This window comes from Squalius cephalus (genome assembly GCF_949319135.1).
Source record: "Squalius cephalus genome assembly, chromosome: 16".
Lineage (NCBI taxonomy): Eukaryota > Metazoa > Chordata > Actinopteri > Cypriniformes > Leuciscidae > Squalius > Squalius cephalus.
The window spans coordinates 12,942,554-12,967,983 of record NC_137137.1 but is presented as its reverse complement, the minus strand read 5'-3'; the positions used below and the strand labels follow the sequence as shown (position 1 = coordinate 12,967,983).

Genomic DNA, 25,430 nt, shown 5'->3' with positions numbered 1-25,430 from the left:
ACTGTCACAGTTGGTTATAATGGTGTAGTGCAGAGACTGTCAGTCAGCCCGTCTTCACATATGGTGCCCCTCACAGGTCGAAGCTGCTGTGACTTTAGGATGCAGACAGATGTGTAAACATACATATTTACACACATATGCACCTTTGTAAATGAACATCAGTGTCGATCAAGAGTTCAAGCCTGTCCCATTAGCAAAGACCTCCCTCCTTCTCTATCTTCAGTCTCCGCTTCTCCCCCTTTCACTGCTCATTTCCTGTTACTTGGTTACCGGTTGCCTCGAACTGCTTGGGCCAATTGCGTTGCCATGGTGACCATGCCCATTCTGTCGTTTCCCAACAGCCTCTTTGCTCTCCTGTCCTGACATTCCCCACTGCCCCCCAGCCTGCACGCCCAGGCCTTGGCCCACCCTACGCTGATGTCCCACGAGGCTGTCTGTGTGTGTTTGCTTGTGTTTGCAGCGTGCGTGCGTTTGTTCATTCGTCGTGTGTTTGCTCCCTCCCCCTCACTTCTTCCTCAGTTTGGATGACAAACAGGCCGACCACCTCCCTGTACAAGCAATTTAACACCTGCTGAAGAATTCATGGCTTATCTGCATAGAAAGACAGAGGTAGAGAGACAAAGATTGACTGAGAGACACAACTGGAAACAGCAATTCATAGTTGTTTAGAAGAGTCTTTATCAAGACTGGTCCCGAGAACCCTCAACACCGAACAAAATGTCCAAAATGTGCTGTATAGGGTGTCCTCCAGGACCTGAGTTGAATAAATCACTGATTTAATGTCATATTATGGTACTGACTTTAAATGTTGTTGTTAACTGTTGAGAAAACAGTGCAGGAGAGTCAGTATGTGCTTTTCTGATGGACTGCCTTCATTAATAAATAAATTAATAAAAAGTGTTGCCATCCACAAGGTAAATGTAAAGAAAAAACTGATTGCATCTATTTCAGCAGCTTTTAGACAAAAGCATACTGCATTGTGGATGCAGTTCCATAGCTGAACTTAAGGTGGCAGCAGCGAATAGATCATCAGTCAACTCCTCATCAGTCATCAACTGAGAAATATTAATGTTCGTCGTCAGCATTTAAACTTCATCTGATTCAGCACTGCCCACACATTCCGTCTTAATCTCTCTGCTTTCCTTTCTCAATATTTCATTCTTTTAGGTCCCCTTAGATTGGTAAAATTTTCTTTCTTTCTTGCGAGAGAACCATAAGGCATCAGATATGATGAACGGAGCGAGGACTTCAAGTTATATTAAAGGTATGGTTCATCCAAAAATAAAAATCTATCACAATGTTGAAACAAACTTTATTTCCCCCTTCCTGTGGAACACAAAGAAAGATATTCTGAAGACGGTTTCAGCTGTTCTTGTCCATACAATGAAAGTTAATTGGGTCCAAATCAACATTAGACCCCACTGACTTTAATTGTATGGACATAAATATACTGAGACATTTTCTAAAATATCTTCTTCATACAGCAGGGTGAGTAAATGATGACAGAAGTCTCCAAGGCTTCCACTTAATTTAGAGTGCATCCCACTAAACATCTCAAAACCAGGATGAGACTACATCTCCTGCTTGACACTAATCACCACAGTTAGAAAGCCAGGCTTAGGGCTGAGATGAGTCATGTGACCCTTTGAGGGACCAGAAAGGGGGAGAGATTGCTTCTTCCTTGCCTCCCTCCCTCCTCCAGTTCTAAATGACAGGGTTATGGAGATGATCACTGAAGGTTCATCATTGTCCTCCTGCAACGGGGGAAGGGGAGCGTATTAAGGGGGGGTTAATTATGAAGCAAGAGCTAGGGCTTATTAACAATGTGAAATGATAAACCCCCTCCCTACGCAAATACACGCGCACCCTCCTCCTTTGCATCCCACCAGCTGATCCTGATGTAATTCGGGCTGCAGGGTGTTCCGGCACCAATCTAAAGGGGCAAAGGTCAAGGAAGTCAAGAGGTCTTAAAAGGGACAGAAGAGAGTTTTTGTGCTGCACACATACAGTCATCATTATAATCACTGGTCTACATCAACTTATTTTCTTGCTGTTTCCATAGAATGGAATATTTATATAAATCGATATTCACACAGACATATAACTGGATATTCTGGACGAGTGCAGAAGGATGCTGTGGAAAGAACTGAAGCGATCAACGGCAAGGAAGAAAAGGATGGGAGGAAACTGAGGTAAAGGAGGACAAAAAGGAATGAAGATGTTTGAAGAGAGAGAAATGAAGGGAAGAGAGGGGGAGATTAAAAGAAAAAGGGTGACTGTTTTTTTCCTAAGCTAAGTTCTGAGCTAATGCGCAGCTTTAGTTACACCCACCCTGAGCCGGCAAATATAAGCAGCAGTGTGCACACATACAAAACGGCAGCCTCCTCTGCACTGGCACCGTAATCCCTTCTTCCCATTCACTTCTGCACACACACGCTCTCAATGGGAGTGAGATACACCCTTTGTTGCTGTAACAGAAACCTGGCATGCTGAAGCCAAAGGCTGGTGGTGTGCACTGTGTGTGTGGCCAAAACGAAGAGAGAAACACAGAAAGGGAATGACACAGAAACATAAACTCAAAGAAAAACACGCAAAAGGACAAAAATAAGAGTGTTCGCTTCAGTGCCAGTACGTTTAATCATAGCCAGAAGGCATGATGTAGAAATGTTAGGGTAAGCTCTGCTTTTAACCTCCCTGCCTGTCAGCGATTAGTCATGTGAGCTGATCTGCTAACTCAGAAAGAATGCTGGCCCAAAACAGACCAATCACGGGCCGAACCTGGAATTCGCACGTCTCTGTCCAGAGTTTGGTCAAAATGATGAAACTAAGAGAAATGTGCTCAGTTGAAAATTCACACCTGAATAGCACATTGCAGCAAGAGTTTTTATGACCAGTATGGGTACAGTTATGCATGCTTAATTTTGGCTTGTGATAAAAGAGATAGGCTACCAAAAAAATGTCATTTTAAGGGGGAAATTACTGCCCCAAAACACATGGAATGTATTTCAATATTTGAAGGATCAACAACACATAAATCTTTCTTTTTGTTAATTAAAAAAAGAAAAGAATTAAATGACATTTTTAATTGTCTGTTATAAAAAATTAAAATAAAAAGATATATTAGACACTAAGCTCAAAATTTGCAATCAAATCTTTATAGGAAAGCCTATCAATATTTATCGTAAGTATGTGGAACAACTAGGCCTATATATTTTTTAAATGGCGGGATTCATGGCATGAGGAAAAAGGGTAAAACAAAGGTAAACATGAGGTAAATTTTAAGACCAAAATGTTCAGAAAATCTTTTGGTTGTCCCTCATTCATGTATTTTTTTAAATCTATTTTCTGAATGGGTTTATAATGTTTCTATGAAAAAGTCATGTCCCATAAGCAATAAATAATAATAATAATAATAATAATTTACTTTTATAAAATATAAATATACTAATGATTATAAAACATACAATCAAATAAAATTGTTGTTAAAAATATAGCTTGCTTAAATGATTATTTTAGCAAATATATGTATCATCTCAAGTCCTTTATCTTACTAAATCTCTCTATCATAATTGGCTTTATATAGTTACTAATTAGCTAACATTTATGTCTCCTTCATGGCACTTTGAGGTGTTTGAAAGATCAAGTAATTAGTTTAATATGTGCCCACACGTTGCTATATTCTAACATTGTTTATCGTTTGACACGCATGCTGTTGAAGACCAATGAAAAAAGATTTTATCAAACACCTCTGTACAATTTTTCTGTCTATAAAATATTTCTTTTGAGAAAAGTTAAATAATGAGATTAGTCTCACTAAGATGACTAAATAAAAAAGATTGATTTAAATACATTTTCCTAAATTTAGCCTTTGCTTGTGATGTTAATTGGTTTGTTAATATCTTTTCCAACTAAAGGGGTGCACATCTGGGACAGACATGCAGTGTTGTGCCAATCAAATAGGATTTAGTGCTGTCAGTCATATATTTCATTAGAACTGACTATTAAAATTAACATGGTTTTTAAACAAGGTGGAATACCCCTTTAAGAATCAGAGAACATCAAAGGGACACATTCCAGTCAGCTTCATCCATTGAATCCCAGACCCTTTGACAGAACTCCGTAGCTCAGGGAGGATTCTGGAATGCTGAAGTGATTCCGGACCCAGTGAAACCTTTTAGAACTCTGAACAGGTTCTAGGACTGAGAGAAGATTCTGGAGTGAGGCAATGCAGTCTGGATGGGGCAGATACAGGCGGCCTGTTCTGCTTCTTCAGCTGCTGGAGCTGAGCTGCTGTCATAGCAACAGCAGCCGACATCACCAGCAGTCCCAGCATGGTCCTCGACACAGCCCCGGAGCACTCGCACACTACTGACTGCACAGAGAAAGAGAGGATGCTCACATACCAGCACTCACACACACACACACACACAAACACAATGCAACTAATATGTACACATACATGACCAATCATGAGCACTCTGTCACAGAGTGTATTAGAAATAAACAGACCAAATACACACATGGAACCTGACATCAGAAGACACCCACTTGACCACACAAATCATAAGCAGTAAAAAAAAGAATATATATATATATATATATATATATATATATATATATATCCTATTCAGCAAAGATTCTTCAAACTGTCTAATTATAATTGCAATGTTTTAACTTGGATATTAAAATGATTAAACACTAGTTACTGTTTTCCTGAAAAGCATGGGAAATTTTGACAAATATCAATCCATATTAGTGCTGACAGGTGCCCAAGTGTTAATTACAGTGTTACTTTGACAGTAGAGCACCCTGCTCAATTTACCTGAAATTATTCCATCATTTTAAACTATATAGCCTAATTTACTAAACACATTGTGAATAGAGAAAAAACATATTTGTAATTGTTTTCTTGTAATTTCCCACTGTACATTCCCTGTATCAAGTACATATGGTAATTATAAATGAATATATGTGGCTTTTGTGGCTTATAACATTTTTGTTATTATATTGAGAAGATCATCAGTGGGTAGGCTACTATAACATTAAAAAATACCCCAAAATCACCGTAATGCTCAAAAAAATGAAGAAAAATGTTACCAATTGGTATTGCTATCGTTGCTTTGTAATCATCATTTTACAAGAGAAAAAAAAAACATTTAAACCATATTAATTTATGCCGTTTATTTTATTCAATATATTTAAATATACGCAACAGGGATGTGTTCACTAATGTTGATTACTAGAAATATCAAGTCGGTCCTTTTCATCCTTTGTCTGAATAAGAAATTGACACTGTTCTCTTTATTGCGACAGTGGCTTCTGCCTACCCGCTTTGTAACACAGCGTCCACGCGCTGCACCGTCTACTTCCTGAAAAAAAAAAAGATAGAAAGAAAACAGCCTACTACTTCGTTACGACTGTTTTTTTATTTTATTGTGAGCTACTACAGACGTTTCTGGCTCAAAACTACCATCAGCTATTACATTTTGAAGATTATAAACGAGAAATATCAATTTGGGACGGTCTCTAGCGTGGCTTTAGCAGTGCACGCGCAGGTCCGATTCAAACAGGTGGAAAGAGTGGGACAGTCACAGTAGCTACTAGCGCTTGACGGCGGCTCGTGAAGGCAGTTTTACAACCCGCATGGCGTTTTTGTTTGAAACATCAGTATTTAAATAATTCGCTCAATTCGTTTTTGCTAAGTATTCTCACGCCAGTATGACATCAACAGGCTTGTGCCACATCCCGTATTAGAACGCTCGCGCCGGTCGTTTAAAAAGTGGGCCGTTAAAGTCTGTTACGCCGAGCTCTTTTTATCGCTTCCTGGAGCCAGGAAGGTTTGCGTATTTTTTTACGTTTACGGTATCAACCCTCGGGGTTTTTCCCACTTATACTGGTCCTCTAGCCGTTTACGCACAGGTGGGAGATACCCGCTTGGTAGGACGGCCCCCTCTCTCAGTTCCTCAGCGGATGATGTGTGCAAGTGACATTTGCCGTTGCGGTTTGGGACAGTAACCGAGGCGTCTCTGCAAACAGGTGTGCGACTGCCCGTAACAGGCACACATAATACGACTTTTTTTTCGTCTTGTTTAGCGGAGGCGGACCTCCAGCACCGGTGTCGAAGCGATCCATCCTCGTAGCGGGACAGGGAGAGGAGGGGGAGTCTAACGTTACTATCATTTTCAGGCGTTGTAGTTGCATTTGATCGTTCGTATAGGGGCACGCGGTTCACAAAGAGGAAGGAATGGCAACTAAGAAACCATGCGCGGATTTAACAAAAAGGAGCCGAAGTCCCGTCGTGCTGGAGGCAGAGATGTTCAGCGAATTTCAGGACTGGTGTCTCCGGACTTACGGAGACTCGGGTAAAACAAAGACCGTCACGCGCCGAAAATACAACAAAATCATGCAGACCCTGCTACAGAACGAGGAGTCCGACGGTATCTATGTCGACAACAGCCACATCAACGCCAAATTCAAATTCTGGGTGAAGTCCAAAGGCTTTCAGGTCGGCAGCAACATCTTGGGCGAGCACAACAAGAAAGAGACATCGGGGAAGCCCGTCCTGTACGTCCCTGTCAAGTCTACGGTAAAGTGTTTTTTTCCACTTGACAGTATGTGAGTGAATTGTGTCTGTGTGTATGTGATTGTGGGATTTCAACTCTCAATATGGGTCTGGCGATGCTTCAGACCTTTCTCAATATGCTTCGGGACAGCGCTCGTTTGATTCCACCTACGCGCAACCCACATTGCTGTGCGCAACTTTTCAATCTTTACACCTCGGGTTGACCGAACATATTCATCCCTCACCCCAACCGGGCAGAACAGCCTTACTCTGAGAGCTGGCTGCCATAGCAACGCCGGTCCCTCTAAGCAATAACGGCGGTGTAGTAATGGTATCTGACGAATTGGCATGACGTTGTCCTGCTGACGGGATCAGGATGTCATAGCAAATCAAAACGTGGGCCGTTTTTCAACCATGATATGAAATCATGATAATGTTGATTGAGACAACGTGATTTTATTCACTATGTTTTTTGTCACTGGATGATTCGATTCGAAGCGGGAGCGCGAGTGCGGTGAGCTCGTGTACCCAATTGCTTGGGATGCCGGGGCGCAGATGGGCGCGAGAGTTTTCCCGAGGGGCTAACGACATGGTGGACGTTAAAACACAGCTATATTAAAGTAAATAAATCGGTGTGTTCCGGTAAATCAGTGTTTGAGGGACTTCAGCTGCTCTCGTGGACCACTTGAGGGTCTCGCGCACCATCCTTCTGTGGGCATCTGACACTCGCGCGCTCGCCGATCAATGTGTCATTTAGAGCGACATTTAACAAACATTAAACACTTAATAAAAACAGCGTACTTTGAGCAAGTATAATATAAAATTCTCAACTATATTAAGATCGCGCCTCGTACGTTTATATTCTGGAGAGGGAGAGCACTTGCATTGTTCTGTACCGGATGAGGGCGGAGCGGACGGTTGGCACCCGTTGCTCTGGTAACCTACCTGTTCTGCTCTACAATGCTCGCGTTTTTTCCACACATCCCAGGACTATGACAGAATCCATCATTAGAAAGACAACCAGAGCAGAATTTCATTTAGAATCAATGTGATGCACCAGGAATGGACAAAAATTCTGCACCCCAAGGTTGCGCGAGGATGTTGCTGTTTAATTTTTTTACGATGCATAAAGGTATTTGGTCACGAAGCTTATTTAAAGCCCTGGTCTGGCCAATAATAGTTTTAATAATAGTTTAACAGACATGAATGGTTATCACGACCTATTACAGAAGGTTTTCTTTTTTTCTTTTCTTTTCTTTAAAAAAAAAATCAGAATATAAAAAATGACCAAATTTAATGGCTACAGTAAAGGCTGAGATATACATGCAAGTGACTGTTTTCTTGAACACTAGGAGGTCCTCGACTACCACTGGTGCATTATGCCATTCAAAATGTCATGAACAGGCACCATTTTGAGTATTGCCCTCAAGGGGTCCCACCAGCAGACCTTTGTCTGCCATCCAAGAGGGACTGACTCCCCAGAGACTGGCACACCTCAGCTAGAGAAAAATAAGTACTCAAATTAGGAACAATGGTGACAAGACTGTTTTTAATGAGTATTTTAATGGCTGTTCCTGTTTCACTATTCACATAAAATCCTAGATGTCTGACTGTGCATATAAAAACACAACGATCGGTAATCATGCAGCTGGGAGCCACCAAGTGAGCCTTTCGATCACTTTGTAAAAAAAAAAAAAAAAATTTAATCATTTAACTTTTTTTTTTTAAATAACCAAAGCTAAATTACCGCAGATTAATCCTCGTTAGCAGATAATTGCTATGCAACCATTTGACAGCTCCTAACAGGCAGCTCCCAGCGTGCTTTTAATTTATAAGACTGTGTTAAGAAGAAATGAGGCAGAACTCTGAACATAGTAATGTCTCCCGCCACAGTTAACCCTTCACACAGATGTGTGGGTTTAACTACCCAAAGGACGTCCAGTGAGCCTGTGGCAATTACAGATCCTCTATCCATAAATTGCTCCTGTAATGGAATGAATGTGCAAGTCAGATGTGAAAGTGAAGTTCATGATTACACATATGAATTACTTGTTGAGAAATACGCCCCTCCCCCCCAGAATACACGCACATTTCTCCACCCACCACTTTCTCTCTCTTACTCTGAGGACATGTGGTTGATCAGAGGTCTGTATACACTGGCTTTCACTATCATTATTTAACAGATCCCTAATACCGTGTTTGTTTTACCCTTAATCAGTCATTCTGTCTCTCTGTGGAGCCTCTGTGCATCCTAATACAGCCTCATACACACTACACCTCACATATGATCTGTCAGTTACACAGATGACCAGTTTTGTCATATGGAGGTGGATACACACACACACACACACACACACACACACACACACACACACACACACACACACACACACTCACACACACACACACACACACACACACATATATATATATATATGGCCATAGTAAAATGTATGAAATTACATTCATTCGATTCGTTCAAACGGCTGATTCATTCAGGAATAAAGTAAATATCTGTGTTCGACAGATATTGAAGCGGCGCTGCTCAGACCAATTGGTGTATGACATCAAAGTACCACGAGAGGGATCGCTCTCACAAGTCGAACACACCTAATGACTCTCTTTATAAATGGGCCATTAAATCATTGGTTCACCCGATTGCTCAAAACGCGGATTCATTCAGAAACGAAACACTGCTGCGTGTTGCTCGGAGATGCACAGCAGTTCTGCTCTGACTTTTATATGCAATATTTACGTTGGAAAAATTAAGCAAAAACAGACAATTGTGTCAAATATATCACAATATTAACTTCTTATTTATTGAATATTGTATGGATAAGTCAACATAATATTTGCAGTCATGCTAATTGGGATAAAAACTGTACTTGTGTCATATTGCGCTCATTACTTGTATGACATTGGTAGCCTATATCATACCATATAAGCCTATATATGAGACAAAAACTCATACAGGGGCATTTTTGCCCTGATATCTTGAATTTTAGGGGCATTCTAACTACATCACGCAGTGAGTTGTTGCCCTGTTCATCTCCAATCGACTTTATGAAATGTAAGATTAACTACGTAGGCAAGGCAGGGCGGGTGCATTAAATGTGTTAAATTATTTTAAGGCGTTATTTTTCCATAACTAATTAGTGAATGCAGTAAATCGACAGCCCTAATATATACAGTATATACATCAATTATGAAACATGGCAGCTTTCAACATAAAGGGCAATGAATTCAATCAACTTAGGTCACTTAATTTCATACCCACCCTGCCACTCTCTTGACCAATAAGCATGCCACAATGTGTCCAAGAACAAGGAAGCGCAACCATCAACACACGTACACACGTGTTCACATCAGCATTATTATTATCTCATTAAGGACTGGGACAGTAGGGGATCCTTCCCAACCTACTTCTATGTACACAAATTATACAACAAACAAAGAAAGAACAAACAAAACAGAGCAGAATAATAAGAGGAACAGAGGCAATGGGGACCTTTTTACAGTAATAAGATACAGATATAGTGGCACAATATCTCTGTGCTTCCATTTAGCACTATACATGTAGCTAATTGTTTTCATCTTGTAAAAGTTTGGTTTTAAATACAGCAGGTTGAAAAGAGGATATTTTGATCTAGAACTGACATGTCCGTTGAGGTTAGTTTGTGTGTATGTGTACATTTACATGTTTAATTCCTAGTTCAACTTTTTTCTCATTTCCTGCTTCTATTTTTGTGTCAAGAGACAGTGTACAGGAGACTACACTGTTGCGTATCAGTCACACTCTCTCAGTCTTTTCTCTTTATCATCAGCAATAAACACAAAATTGACTTCACCCAGAGTGTTGAAGCTGCACCCCCCCATGTGAGTAGTGTCTTCCCTTTTACCTCCCCCTGGGTGGCAGGGCTGCTGGGTGCCATGTTGTGGGTTGGAGCCCCAGTGCAGTGTGGGATGCAGAAGAGTGACGGAGGGCCTCTCTGATGCAGCTACTCCATGGGTGTGCCAAGTTTCAGTGTGTGGGGGCGAGAAGGAGGGGGACCTGATAGAGCTGGGGATGTTTATCCTGTGTGGTTTTAGGAGAGTTACACTATCACTGTGGTCAAGGAGAGAGAGAAAGAGAAGCGAAAAAGCCACCAATAGCATATAAGTCGAGCGGCCCGTGCAATTCTGTCAGAGCACATATCATTCATAAAGCTATTAAATATGTATCTGTTGTGTCACAGGCCCACTGTGGACTTTGTTTCATGAGAGTGGTGCTCAATTCAGCTGCAGGGCATCACAAGCTCGCTCTGCTCACTGTCTGTCAAACTCTTTCTCTATGTTGCTTTAATATTCTCTCTCTCCCTCTCTCTTGATGTCTCTCTGCTCTTTCTCTTTGTTGCTCTCTTTCTAGTGAGGGGGAGTAACTTCATTTATCACCTGTTATGTCCTGTGGCTAACATCGGGAGCAAAAACACACTCACATGCAGTAAAACACGCAATATCATATTTAGTTGCAACCACAGATTCACAGGTGCTCAGAATGAAAGATTTTTCAGGTTACTCATTCTGGTTTTTGCTTTTGTGACAGTAAATTCACTTATAATGTCACAAAAGATTTCTGTTTCAAGTAAATGCTGTTCTTTTGAACTTTGTATTCATCAAAAAATATATCACGGTTTCCACAAAAATATTAAACTGTTTTCAACAGCACCAAATCAGCATAAGAATAATATCTGAAGGATGTGACACTGACGACTGGAGCAATGGCTGCTGCAAATTCAGCTTTGCCATCTGCCATATTACTGTTTACTGTATTTTTGATCAAATAAATGCAGCCTTTGTGAACACAAGAGACTTCTTTAAAAAAAAAAATGTATCTTACAAATCTCAAACTTTTCAACAGTAGTCTATATTCTTATGCATCACCCAGTTATCATATACATATGTTTTAGGCAATCAGAAGTTTTCTCTTCTTTTTTTACAATAAAATACAAAATTTGCTACAACTAATTTATTAGTTTTAAATTGCAATAATAATCAGCGATTATTGAGGATATACATATATCATGTAACAATTAAATATTAAATATTATAAATTATACGGTAACACTTTACAATAAGGTCTCATTTGTTAACATTAGTTAATATATGAACTAACAATGAGCAATACATTTGTTACAGTTTTATTAATCTTTGTTAATGTTAGTTATAAAAATACAGTAATTTATTATGTGTTCATGTTAGTTCACAGTGCATTAACTAATCTTAACAGATATAACTTTTGATTTTAATAAAGTATTTGTAATGTTTAAATTAATATTAACTAAGATTAATAGATTTTGTAGAAGTATTATTCATTCTTAGACCACCTTATTGTAAAGTGTTACCAGTAAATATCACTGTATTCAAGCTATAAATTAGACACTTTTGACAACAGCTGCATAATGTACGAAACATTACTGATTTATTTGATGCCTTCTGTTCATTCTTGTCATTTTGATAAAGCCTCATCTAGTCACCAACAACTCACATCAACCATTTCAAAAGTCTCTTACACTAGCCCTGGTTCATCCATAAGCGTTTATTGTAAAACCTCCTTTAAAACACATCTCACAGTCTGCTGCATTTGCACCAAATGCTGACAATAACAGATATACTACAGCCTACTGTAAGACTTCACACTGCTCTCCTACCACTCGCACTCACGTTTTTCCCCTTCATCTGTCTCTGTTGATTTTCAGAAACTGATGAAGAGTCCAGTGAGAGGGCGACTTTTTAAAGATTTTTCTTATTAAGGGGGCAAAGGAGAAGAAAGGATGCTGCAAGATTTTAAGTGAGGGAAATGATTGCTTTCTGTTGCTATGCCAACGGAAACAGAAATATCCTCATTGCCATGTATGTGTGTGTGACAGAGTGAAGGTTTAGCCAGTGTTCTGCAGTATGGGCCTATTGCAAGACAACCATGAGTATATTCCCTGAGCTGGGGGAAATCTCCTGGTCAAGCGTTCGAGACTCACTCAGTCCATCATATCTACTGAGGGATAGAGATGCTACAAAAGCATACAGGTGTTTCAGAAAACCTTAGGTGTCTTACATCATATCTGTTACCTAATATGACTTATCTGTTGAGAAGCTTGGATGTCAGATGAGTGAATTTTAAGTATAAAATTGAAAGAAAATTATTCACATTTTGCATGGCCAAGGTGAAACTAAATATTTGTGATTTTTCTTTGTTTCTTGCACCAGAGTTGCTGAATAATATGATGACTAGGTAATAATTAATAAATAAAACAATATTATAAGAAAAGCAAGACGGTACATAGGCTTGGTTGAAAACATCAGTCTCTTTTTGATGAACCGACATTGATTGTTAAATCTTAAAAGAATAGATTTTTTTTGGTGTATGCTGTTTTCAGTTGATGCATGAACAACTTTTTTGTTTTGTGCTTTGTCAGTTTTGATATGAAACAAAGTCTTAGTTTTCAAATGATGTCAATTTAATTATGAAATGTAAACATAAATACGTAAATAAACATAGCGTCTCAGTTCAAGCAAAGTGGCAGCACGGAGCACAAGTGAACCGATCATCTCTTCCTCTTAACTTCAAGTTACAGTATAGCACAAAAATACAGATGACTGTATATCAAAAGGTATGTTGAAAAAAATGGACATCTCATGTAATCGCTTAATCAGTGTTTTTACTGCGGAAAGATGTCAATAAAACAGCTTGATAAAAATATATTATGTTTCAATACTTCTATCATGACAACTCTCTGAAGATTTTTATCATGGTAATTGATGTAACAATGTTAATGTATTTGGTCTTGGAGGAATAGATCTGTTAAGCTCCTGCTGCTGATATTGATTATTGCTAATGTTGTAGGCTATTGCTGCTGTTGCTGCTGCAGAGCAAATACAGGAACTTGCTACTGCCAATACATACACTGATACGCTGCTGTTGAGCATGTAAGACATACTGCTTCAGTACAAATAGCATGTATAAAATGAACCGTAGCAGATACAAGTGGAGCAGGTGAAGGTGGGGGTTTCAGAAGAACTCTCTGCAAACTGCTATTGTAAATGCTAACCAACAATTTAAATGTTGAGCAGCAAACTCATTGGCTGCAAATGCAACATGAACCAATCAGCTTGTGTCATGTAGTTAATGATGTAAATATCATCAGGTAGCATTAAAGGGGTGGTTGAATATGATTTCACTTTTCTAACTTTAGTTAGGCCCCATCACACAGTTTCGAAAAATGTTGCTGTTTTAGCATAAACAACATCTGCAAAATTACAACGCTCAAAGTTCAAAGCAAAGGGAGATATTTTCTTTTAAAGAAATTGCTTTTTAAGGACTGCAACAAACGGCTTTTTTTTTTTTTTTGTGACTTTACTAACCCTAAAATTTACATAAACCCACCCCTGGGAACGCTATTTATATATTATCAAGACTATGCTAATCAATGAGCTACATAAATTCACCAATTAACCATTCAGAAATGTTGTCTACATGTTGTCACTTGTTCTTGAGTCCCTCCATCTTTCTGACTTTGAACATAAAAGGCTAAAAGTTTTTGAAATGTTTAGTGCATGTCTGTGTGAGATAAAAGGACACAAGCTCTTGAAGCTCCGCCCTCTATGGCGGGAGCAGAAGCTCTTTTGCATTTAAAGGAACAGACACAAAAACGATGCGTTTTTGCTCACCTTTAAAAAAGTGACAACTTTAACATGCTGTATAAAAATATCTGTGGGGTATTTTGAGCTAAAACTTCACATACACACTCTGGGGACATCAAAGACTTATTTTACATCTTGTGAAAAGGGCATTATACCACCCCTTTAAGGACCTGTCTGCCTGCGCCATCTAGAGATTCAGTAGCTAGGTATATTTACCTCAGAAAAGCCTTAATGACCATAGCTCAATAGTTAGCTAGAAAAATCTAGAGAGGAGCATTTTGATAAATATGCACTAAATTACATATTTATTATATTTTTATGTAACCTGTTTAATATTTAATATACGTTTTAATAAATCCGTCATGAAAACAAGTTCCTTGAGAAAAATGAACATGTTACTGTATCTGAAATGAATCGAGATTGTAATTGAATTGCAAGCTTGTGAATCAAAAACAAATCGAATCTTGACATTTTTGTCAATGCCCAGCCCTAATACCTCTTGGCTTTTTTTGTAAAAACAAACAGTCACAAGCTGTAAATATGCTTTAAAGATTTTCTCTAATAATTCTTTGAATAAGAGACAGTGAGGGGAAAAAAAGCTTCAGAACTAACACCTTCTCCAAAGCAACATAGCTGTCAGCTGTTTTCATCAGCGTATGTGTGCTTTTGCGTGTTTTTTAGCGTCTACTCTCTCTTGCTCAGAACTCCAGGTCAGCAGAAGGCTAATCTGTGCAAAGAAACACTCTCAAGAGACGCTCTTGTCCGGCCTGCAGGGATCAGGAGACACTGTCCTCTGTCCTGAAGATCTCAAAAATACACACATATCCACCCAAATGACTGCTGACAACAGTACACGTATCCAAACTCAAATGCGTGAAGAAGAGAAGGACTTAAACTGTAGCAAACCACTTTTCGATTCCATTATTAGCATATCACTGAGGAAGAAAATCAGGCAAAAATCTCATTATGATAAGTGATTAATTAGCGAGCGTATCTGCAGAGAGCCTTGGAGAAAAAGGGATCTAAACAGACCTTCCCTCAGCTCCCCTCCCCGCCCCTCCAAACCCAGAGACACTCTGTGTCTCAACAGTGGCCTTTTATCTACCAGTCATTTGCATGAATGCTAACAGTTTTGCATGATGCATTTGCAATAGCAGGTTACGACATGAAAAGCCCACAGTGCACTGTGCTGTCCACAAGCAACATACAAGGCAGCCACAATGTCTACTGACACAAAGGCCCTCTCTATCTTACATACTTCATTAACACTGACCCGAAAGTCCTTAAATCAGTTCTTCTTCTGAAAGTTTAATATATATATAAAAAAAAAACAATAACTCAAAGAAAGAGACTTTTATTAAACTTAAAAGTCACCAAGAATGCGTTAATTTGATCAAAAATACAGTAAAAAACAGTAATAATTTGAAATATTATTACAATTTAAAATAGCTGTTTTCTATTTTAATATATTTTAAAATGTCATTTATTTCTGTAATGCTGAATTTTCATCAGCCCTCACTCCAGCCTTCAGTGTCACATGATCCTTCAGAAATCATTCTAATATGCTGGTTTGGTGCTCAAGAAACATTTCTTATTATAATCATCAATGTTGGAAAACAGTTGTGCTGCTTACTATTTTTGTAGAAACCATGATACTTTTTGTTCATGTTTCTTTGATGAATAATAAGTTCAAAAGAAAGAAAAAAGTACTGTTCCTAAACCTTTGAACAGTTATACAAGTTAAAAGTTGCTTAATGGAGGCCATCTGCTGCTTTATACAAACCAATGATTAATTTAACTAAAAGTTTGCATTGTTAGCTGCCAGCAATCATATCAGAGGACAAAAAAATGTTACCATGTTACCATCTAGATTCATTAAGAACTGTTCTGATTGTGCTACCACACACACACACACACACACACACACACACACACACACACACACACACACACACACACACACACACACACACACACACACACACACACACACACACACACACACACACACACACACACACACACCACTTGATTGACCCACTTCAGTCTGTCTCTTAGAAGTGAGAAGCCTCCTACTTGAAATGGATGTTTGATTCAGAAGTAGGTGATCTGATCTAGTATCCTCTCTCCTCTACTCTTACCATTTCACATCTTTTATGATGTTGTCTTTGAGGTTTTGGGATTCACAAAAGTAGAATCTGTCCATTTGTGTGAACCTTGGGTCTGAATCAGTAGGAATGTAGGAGGAATGTATAAATGCGAAAAGCAAAGTTATTTACATTTAGGGTGAATGTACATGTAAATAGTCAGTGTGTGTGTTTGTTTTAGTGTGTACTGCATGTGCTTGTGTGTGTGGTGAGAGAGGGTCGCGGATGGTGCTGCTCTGGTGTTCCTCCCCTCGGCTCCTTCTCTCTGTTGCCATGGAGAGACCGTTCTCCTCTCCCATAGGAGAAGAAATTAACACCATTTTTAACTGGCTCCAGGGCCTCCCCCCTACCAGAGAGAGAGCTCCTACAGACACACACTTGCACACCTACACAGATAACCACACACAGACACAGTCCTGGTACACGCTGCCTCCCTGAGCGGATTTGGGAGGATGTGTGCATGTGTGTGCGATCGAATAAAAGCTTTCCCCATCTCTATTCTGGGAGGATGCAGCTTTGGGACAAAAGAGTGTCTCACTCCATCTCCCCCTCCTCATATTCACCCTCCCTACCCTCTGTGCCTCTCTCTCTCTCTCTCTCCTTTGTAATTAACTGCTGCAGTCTCTCATTAGCGTTGTGATCCTGTCCGGTTGTCTCACTGTCTGCACCCCTCTCCCCACCACGCAATTACACCATGACACCAGGGTCACGTGACCCAGCAGACACCTCAGAGCATGAACAGAACACGTTTATACTCACATGCAAACAAGTGTTTTATTTTCTGTGGTTTAGCCTTATGTAGGGCTGTAATGACTGTAGCTTGAGGTTTTCCGATTAGTGGTTGATTAAAATGGGTTTTTTCAATGATTGATTCTTTAAATTCTAGAAATCTTTTTTTAGATTTACTTTTGACATTTATGCCTATGGAGAGCAGTCAGGAAGCAAAGTGAGAGAGAGAGAGGGGGGTCAAGATTGGAAAAGACCACAAGCCAGGACTCAAACTCATCAGAAGCGCAACCACACTATGTGTCAGAAAGCTGTCCACGAGGCTATCGACTACGAATTTTTGTTTAGATCATCTGGTCATGTGATACATCGAAATGAAAATTTTTGGCCAAAACCAAACATCCTGGACATACTGGCCCAGAAAATATTTTTGTGCAACCACACCAACTTTTCTACCTAAATAAACAAACTCATTTCACTTTGTAATGTGACTTATTTTTGAGTCAAATTTGATATTTAATGAGAAAAAAAAATTTAGACGGGAATTGACTGGATTGACCGTTACATATATACTGGAATGCAAGTATGCTAAAATGTGCATTAATAATGTAGCTTAACATTATCCAATAGCTAAGTGATGTCAATTGAAAAGGAAACTCATTTCAAACAAATAATTAAAAAAAAAACTACTACATTTTTGATTTCATGTTGACTTTTGCAGTCTCACAACAATGTCTGCTATCCTGCTTGATACCACACATAAGGAACTGCACATCAGACACACAAACATACTTTTAAGGGAGCACGATAGAGACCAAAGCTTTGTAGTGACAGACTAATACAGATGACAGTTAATGATCAGTTGTGTCTGGGTAATGTGGGTGCAGGGAGTCAGATGGAACTAAGGGAAGAGCCCGTTCGAGGAGCTGAAAGCGTCCGTCACACCCTGTCAGAGTCAGAGAGAGACGAGGGGAGAAAGAAACGAGTGGCTGAATGAGAGGGAGGGTTAGGAATGAGGAAAAGTGTAATATGGATTTAATGGAAAAGCATTGTGAATGTACAGTGGCAGGAAGGTGGAGAGAATGGGTGGGGGGTCAGAGGATTGAAAAAAATGGGATGAGAGGAAAGGAACGGAGCGATTACACTTCATCTTTCCTTGACCTTCGTGCACAAAGATTCACATGCCGCACCCCTGCCCTGTAACCTCCTCTAAAGCTCCCACCTCCCGCTGAGAAAACCGGTCTCTGTGATTTTAGGTCCATACCCTTTGCTGGCCTCACAGTGTGGAAATGGGACTTTAAGAGGTGACCTGTTATCAGATTTGCAACAATCTGATCTAAATCACCTGCATTGTTGAAACAGTTCCTCTCTCACACATGTGCGCACACACACACACACACACACACACACACACACACACATTTCTGGCTCTTCCACTATAATACAAATATTTCCCCCATTTTCCCTCAAGCACTAAATCAATGTAATGTGCCATGGCAGCTTTAACAAACAAAGCAATTCATAAATATACTGCTGGATATTAAGTGTCTATGTGTCTGAAGGCAGACAACACTCAATTCACTCACACTGTAATATAATTAGTAACTATTGCTCATATGGGTGGGTTAGAATTAAACTTCGGACAGAAGTCGTCCTGCACCATTTGTGCTATAGCAATGAATGATATCTCAAATTGTGCGGCTTGTGCAGAAGAGGTGTGATATTATTTTTTAAACCAATCTAACTTACGTTTTAAAGAAGTATAATAACATATATAATAATAAGTATAGTAGTCAATTTTCTTTAGAAAATATACAAATAAAAATGATTCCTGACCCCAAAAGAGACTGATAATTTACTATTTGTTACAGCTGTGTTTGTTCATTTACAATGCTGTAGTTTATCACTGCTTTAGTTTATCTAACTGATAAAGCTAATGTGTGGGGCAGCAGTGAGGAGAGACTATAATGTGGTGACACCACACAGTACTGTAGTAGAGCGTTGGCGCTTGCAACGTCAAGGTCATGGGTTCGATTCCCAGGGAAAGCAAGAACTGATAAGAATGTAAATCTGTACCTTGAAATGCAATGTAAGTTGCTTTGGATAAAAAAGCATCTGCCGAATGTAAATGTACTGACTTGCTACTCAAGCTATATGGTTCAAGTACTGAGTGTTGTTGTTTTTTATTTTTTCAAAAAGCATCTTAGATGTATGGGTATCTGTCATGTCCCGTTCATTGCTGAATTGGTCATGTTCGGTTACGTAGCTCTAGTCTATCAGGTCTTCTTTACCCTTTTAACATAAATATTTGCTAGGGCTCTTCTATCTCTGTCGGCCCATGCATACGTGTATGTGTGAGTGAGTGTGACCCAGCTGCCTCCTTTCTCTTGCCCCCTCCCTTCACTGCCCCTGTGTGTGTACGAATGTTCAGAGACTCTGTCTGTGTGTGTGCGACTGCCAGAGGGGGTGGGGGGTCGGGGTGGCCGCTTGCCGAATCAGCCCCTCCAGTCTCCTAGCAACAGAGCTGTTTGGAGCGGGACGGGTGAGAGAGGGAAAGAAAGAGAGAGAAAAGCAGAGAGAAAGAGAATAGGATGGATAGAGAGGAGGAGAGGGAGATTGAAAAATATGCCACATCTGGAAAAAGCCAAGGCTTGCCGGGTCTCAAAAAAAAGAGAGAGACAGATAGAGTTGTAGAAGAGGAAATGCTGATTGCTGCTGCTGACAATTCACAGCGCTTCTTTAAAATGATGAGAGGATGATGCAACCGTGCACTTTCAGGCCCAGAAAGCAGCATCTCACACACACCAGTTCAGCTCTACAGTGGTTTAATGATTAAACACACACGCTGTTGCTCCACGTTGGGAACAAACAGTCAGCTCAACCTGAGAATCTAAACACTGCGCTTTTGTGCTTTGAGGAAGAGTGAATGAAGAGTGTGTTCACCTCATCAGGGTTAATAAAACATTCACTGTGTGAGTCATACTATCTGCAGTCACAATTGGTTACTGTTTATCAAATTAGTAACAGTCCGCCACTTTCAAATTAGAAATGTTTACAACCAAGCGCTCTGGAATATTTTTTCTTTCTTTCTATTTTTAAGTGCTCTGGAATACTTGATTCTGATTGGTCAATCGTTGCATTCTGCAGTAAATATTTTTGACCGCTGAACTTCGTACTTCACCATTGTTGCAGTCAACTGATCGCCTAAGTTGTGTCATCATTTACTCACCTTCATGTTGTGCTGTATGACTTACAGTGCAGTTTTTTACAGTACAGCAATTTTTCAGTAAAAACGTGGTAGCGTGGTATGCTCTCTGTGCATCTTTCAACACTTTGCACTCCAGGCCAAGTGCAAAAAAAAAAAAAAAAAAAAAAACACAAGAAGATAGGATAAAATACTCTAGGTAGAGCAAGGCAATAAACAGGTGACCATTTCTATATGGAATTGGAGATTACATGAGGGTAAATAAACTTTTTTTTGGAGAAACTGTTCCTGTTCCTAAACATATATGTTTAAAATATTTATAAAATATTTACTATAGTAAATAATTGTCTGTCATTTCATTTTGCAGTTTATTTTCTATTTTCTAAAATTTCTACTTAAATTACATTAGATTCAACTTTACGGTTATTGTGCTGAGTACAGTCAATGGAATACAATATTTCATATCTGTTTCTTCGTTTATTTAGCCTAGCTGTGTATTAAATAGAATAATGAACTGTTGTCAGTCACTATTGCAAAAAAAACAAAAAAAAAACACTTTGGGGTGATATCAGATCCCCTGTTTCGCATTGAGATTTATTTTGTGATGTCCTGCTGATTTAATTGCGATATGTTGTTATTATTGCACACACAGTGATTCTATGCACTGTACACTGAACTGGCTCATATTTGGATCTATATGGGTGCAGTATGGTGTCACTGTGTGTCAGGTTTGGACTAAGTTAGGCCTTCGGTAGAGCTGAGCAGATCTCCCTGATCCTGCTGGCCTACTTTAGTCACCCACAGACTGTGATGTGCCCTCAGATTGAGGAAATGGTGGGGGACAGAGGAAATGTTTGTGTCTGAAAGTGCAAGTGTGAAAGCAACCGGAATGGAGCAATCGAGCTAAGATGGAGATGTTTGTATACAGACAAACACACTCAGTCCTCCCCCCATGGCTATAACCGAGGCATTCTTCTCTAAGGTATTGGAGGAGACTGCATCTGGTCCTAGAGTCTGTGTCCTGTGTCCTAGAGGGACCATATATAGAATATTCTCTGGTTGACAGAGAGCAGGAGGGTTTCTGCATAGGTGTGGCATAATCACCTCATGACCGAGATCATGAAAACCTGGGTGGTGCATGTTTGACTGATCGTGGCATAATAAGACTTATAATTATGACGAGAGGAGGGAACGCATGCACAAGCCGGATGGCTGGAGAGGGCCGGATTAAAGCGAGCCCGCTATGTGCGCTGGTTTTAGTTGCCATGGCAACCTTCATTACCTGGCACTTGGGAAAGGGGGAGCGAGAGAAAGAGGGAGAGAGGAAAGATGGAGCGGGACAGGAGAAAAAAGGGAAAGAGAGAGGGAGAAAAAGACAGATGTCTTGGGGAAAATGTGATGGAGAAAGGAAAACAAATGGAGAAAAGAGGAAAGAAAAACGTTAGCCCCTCTGGGAATCAAAGTAGAAATGTGCAGTTAAAAAAATTATATGAAGAGGAAGGATAATGACTGCTACTTCCTTTTTTACACAACACCTGCTGATTGAAACAGGCAATACAAGCTTTGTTTATGCCAGGTATAGAGTCTGGAAACATAAAAATGAAAGCAATATTGAAGTCTAGAAGAGATGTTTGTGATATTAGTGACAAAAGAGTTATGCTTTGAGAACGTAGTTTTCTCTGTTAAAATAAATAAACAATATAAAATCCAGTTTAATACTACTGGCACAACAATTATACATTTCACCTATAAATAAGTACTTTGAAAAAAAGACATGCCATTCTGAAGTAAAGCTGAGAAAGAAGTAATGAGAGAAAAAGGTGTGAAAGCAATAATGAACTGGTGACGGTTGGGCCCGAGTGGGACTGGGAGAATAAGAAGGTTGTCTTAGTGATCAGAATTCCTGCAGGTGTCACATGACCCGCTGCCCTGCACACCTGCCCGAGAGCGCTGCCAGTTGCCATAGCGACAGGGTCAGCTTTATGGAAAGCAGGGTTGAAGGTGGCGGTGGTTTGAGGTGGGGCTGGTTGTGTGTGTGTGTATCTGTGGTCAAGAAAGCAGTTATTTTCAAAATGCTGCAGAAAAGTGTTCAAAAACCACACTGTATTTCTCTCACACATAAATCTAACAGTGGAGATATTCAGTAAGAAACCTATTGAGCTGTGAAGGACTTAATATTAGATTCAGATCAATGAATGTCTGAATAATACACTACATAAAAGAGACTGTCTTAGCCGTACATAGTCGCCAGGGCCCAGGGCAATACTCATAAAGCCCCATAGCACAGCACTCATCCAGGAGCTGTTTAGTTGACTGAAGTCAGCATAAATGTTTGGAATGCAACTCAGAAACTCAAATAATGTTTGAGCAGTAAAGATTTGCGCCCATAAAGATGCCAGTCTGTGGACTGGTGCATGCAAAGTTCATCTGGTTGCTGTGTCATTGCTGCCGTCAGAGGCCTTCACATGCTCTGTAGTGGCGGTGTTTGAGAGAAACATGAAAATGTTGAGCAAATGCAACTGGAAATTTTGAAACCTGAATAATACCCAGTAATACCATGCAGTAATTGTGAAAAGCCCAGTGAAATATGAGGTACCATATAGGCTACAGTCATACTCCAGGCCTTAGTGCTAAATTCTGATTTATTGCTCAGATCCATTTTTTTGTTTGTGCTCTTCACATTATTTTTTAAATGTGGTCAATATCAGATTCGAATGAGAATGTAATTGAACTGACCCACATGCTTAAAAGATTGATAACAAAGACGCCATGCAGCAACTGAAGTCTGCCTTTACACGTTCATTTATAAGGTGATGTGCCACGGAAACCAGGAAATTCATGTGCAGCCAATCTTACGACAAATGTCGATCTAGAGTGATGTAAAAGTTGCATGAATTCCAATATGACTGTTCAGACTAAGGTTGCATTGCAAAACATCTGACCTGTTTATGATTTTGGACCACATGTGGAAGTGGCCCAAATCAGAATCGAACAGATCCAATTCCATTTAGTTTGTGCTGTTCACACTTTTATTTAAAAAAAAAAACAGATCTGAGTCACATATGAGCAAAAAAAAAATCTGATTTGGGCCACATTTGCCTGCAGTCTGAACATATAGGTTTTGAATGTTGACCTTTCTTCTGTTTTTTTATAATCACCTTTTCTCTCTGTCTTTCAGCAGTGTTCAGATGGAGGGGCGACCCAGGACAGTTCCTTGAAGCGGGTTGCTGTAGTGGAGGATTTTTTTGATATCATCTATGCCATGCACGTTGAGATGGGGGCGGATCCTGGTAGAGCACCCAAACACGCCGGCCAGAAAAAGACCTATAAGGCGGTGAGACACAATCATTCAGCGCATAAAATATAGTCGACACACATAAGCGAAACCCTTTCTCTTGCTATAAAAAAGTACATGAAACATAGGCTTCATGTGCAGCAATGTGCAAAACTGTCCTCACTCTAAAATAGAACATCTGAATGACTATAATGAGTAGAGGCTGTTGCTGGGGCAACAGCAGACATTTTGAAACACCTGTCGCATTGTTGAGCTATTATAGACTATAAATCAGCAAGGAGTCTGAACTTCAAATGGAACACTATGTTTTTTTAATTTACTTTTATGTTTTTTTTTTTAATGCCATAACAGCAATGCATACTAGTGATGTACTGGCCAGATTTCTCTGACTCGCACCCACCCACGTTTGTGAAAAACAATCCAACCCAATCTAAAATCTTTTCAAACCTGAACCCGTCTGACCCACCGATATAAGTCAACATCACTACCTCTCAAGCTGTCAAACATGACAAGACCCAAGTGACAAGTATTGCATCATGGGACTTATATAAAGCTGCCTTGCTCGCCAAGCCCAGAGGAAAATTGTATTGCTCAGAGTTTGCCCTTTCGTGACTCAGGACTTCTGTAGTTCTCAGTAGGGCTGCACGATTAATCTGATTAAAACCGCAATGGCTGAGATTTAAGTAAATATATGCGCTGCATGTTTCAGAGTGAAACGAGGCGCTTCTTTTACATGCGAGCAGCTCATCATACAGTGTTTTCAATGTCTCAAAGTGGAATGCTGCTTCACACAAACTCATCTCTGCATGTCTTGAACATGAATCAACCACCTTCCCAAAATGTATGAGAAGAGCACATAAACCTGCTTTTGTTAACAAAAGAAAAGCTTTAAGGGGTCCTTGAGTTTTTTACCAAACTAAATCCTTGATTGTTTAACATTTGAAAATTAAGAAATTAGGACAGTCTTAAATATTAGAATTAGTCTTTTTACAGTTATACTGTCAAATAAAATAATAATTATTATATATATTTTTAAACTATCTTATATTTCTTAAATTTTTAATTTGTACAAATATTGAAATATTGAAGAAAAAAATTATTTAGAAAAGGGATTTTTTTTGTTATTATTCCAGTCATATTGATTTATACAGTAATAACAACGTTTTGGCCAAATTGTGCAGCCCTAAAAACAAGCATAGGAAACTTTAAAAAAAAAATTAAATCACATTTTAAATCCCAATAATATTTTTTTATCAGAAAAATTGCAATTAGATTCTTTCCCCAAATTGTGCAGCCCTAGTAAATTTAACCAAGTAAAACAATGTTTCTCCTAAAAACTGCTTAGGATAAATAAACACAAAATGAGACAACTGACACAGAGTGTAGAGCTGTAAAATTAATTGACAGCTCATATAATTTTATTTTGGGAAATATTAAAATCTTGTTTATTTTGAAATATCTGGGAAATCAGTGCACAGTTTGTGTCATTTTCTTGAGATCTTTTCTGAAACTCTGAGATACATGTGAGATTCTCCTTTTTCAGGAGAATAATCTGAGAAGCATGATACTTCTTAATTTGGTCTCTTTTTAAACATACATCAAATTGTCTAGGACAAAATTTTTATTTTATATTAAAGAGTTCTCATTTGTTCTTGTTTTCTTCCTTATAATAGGACTAGAGCTAGAGCGTCTGTCATGCTATTGTGACTTTGTGGAACTATGGGCCAAGAGGCCATGTATTCCTGAAATAAATTTGATTGATTGATTGACTAGAGCTTTGTTATAGCTACAGACAGACGATATAATTTTGGATTGATATCC

The 25,430-nt window shown here is 39.3% G+C and overlaps 1 protein-coding gene across 2 annotated transcripts in view; it reads left to right on the top strand.

Moving 5' to 3' along the window:
• The first annotated feature begins 6,168 nt into the window (after nucleotides 1-6,168).
• The window catches only part of nol4la (nucleolar protein 4-like a), a 40,882-nt gene continuing 21,620 nt past the window's right edge, over nucleotides 6,169-25,430 (top strand). The window contains exons 1-2 of one of the 2 annotated variants that reach the window (XM_079897761.1): nucleotides 6,169-6,586; nucleotides 23,496-23,648. In XM_079897761.1, the coding sequence (XP_079753887.1) occupies nucleotides 6,245-6,586; nucleotides 23,496-23,648 (495 nt within the window). In that variant the 5' untranslated portion in view covers nucleotides 6,169-6,244. Of the gene's footprint in view, nucleotides 6,587-23,492; nucleotides 23,649-25,430 lie in introns of both variants that reach the window. The other variant, XM_079897760.1, reaches the window with a different exon arrangement.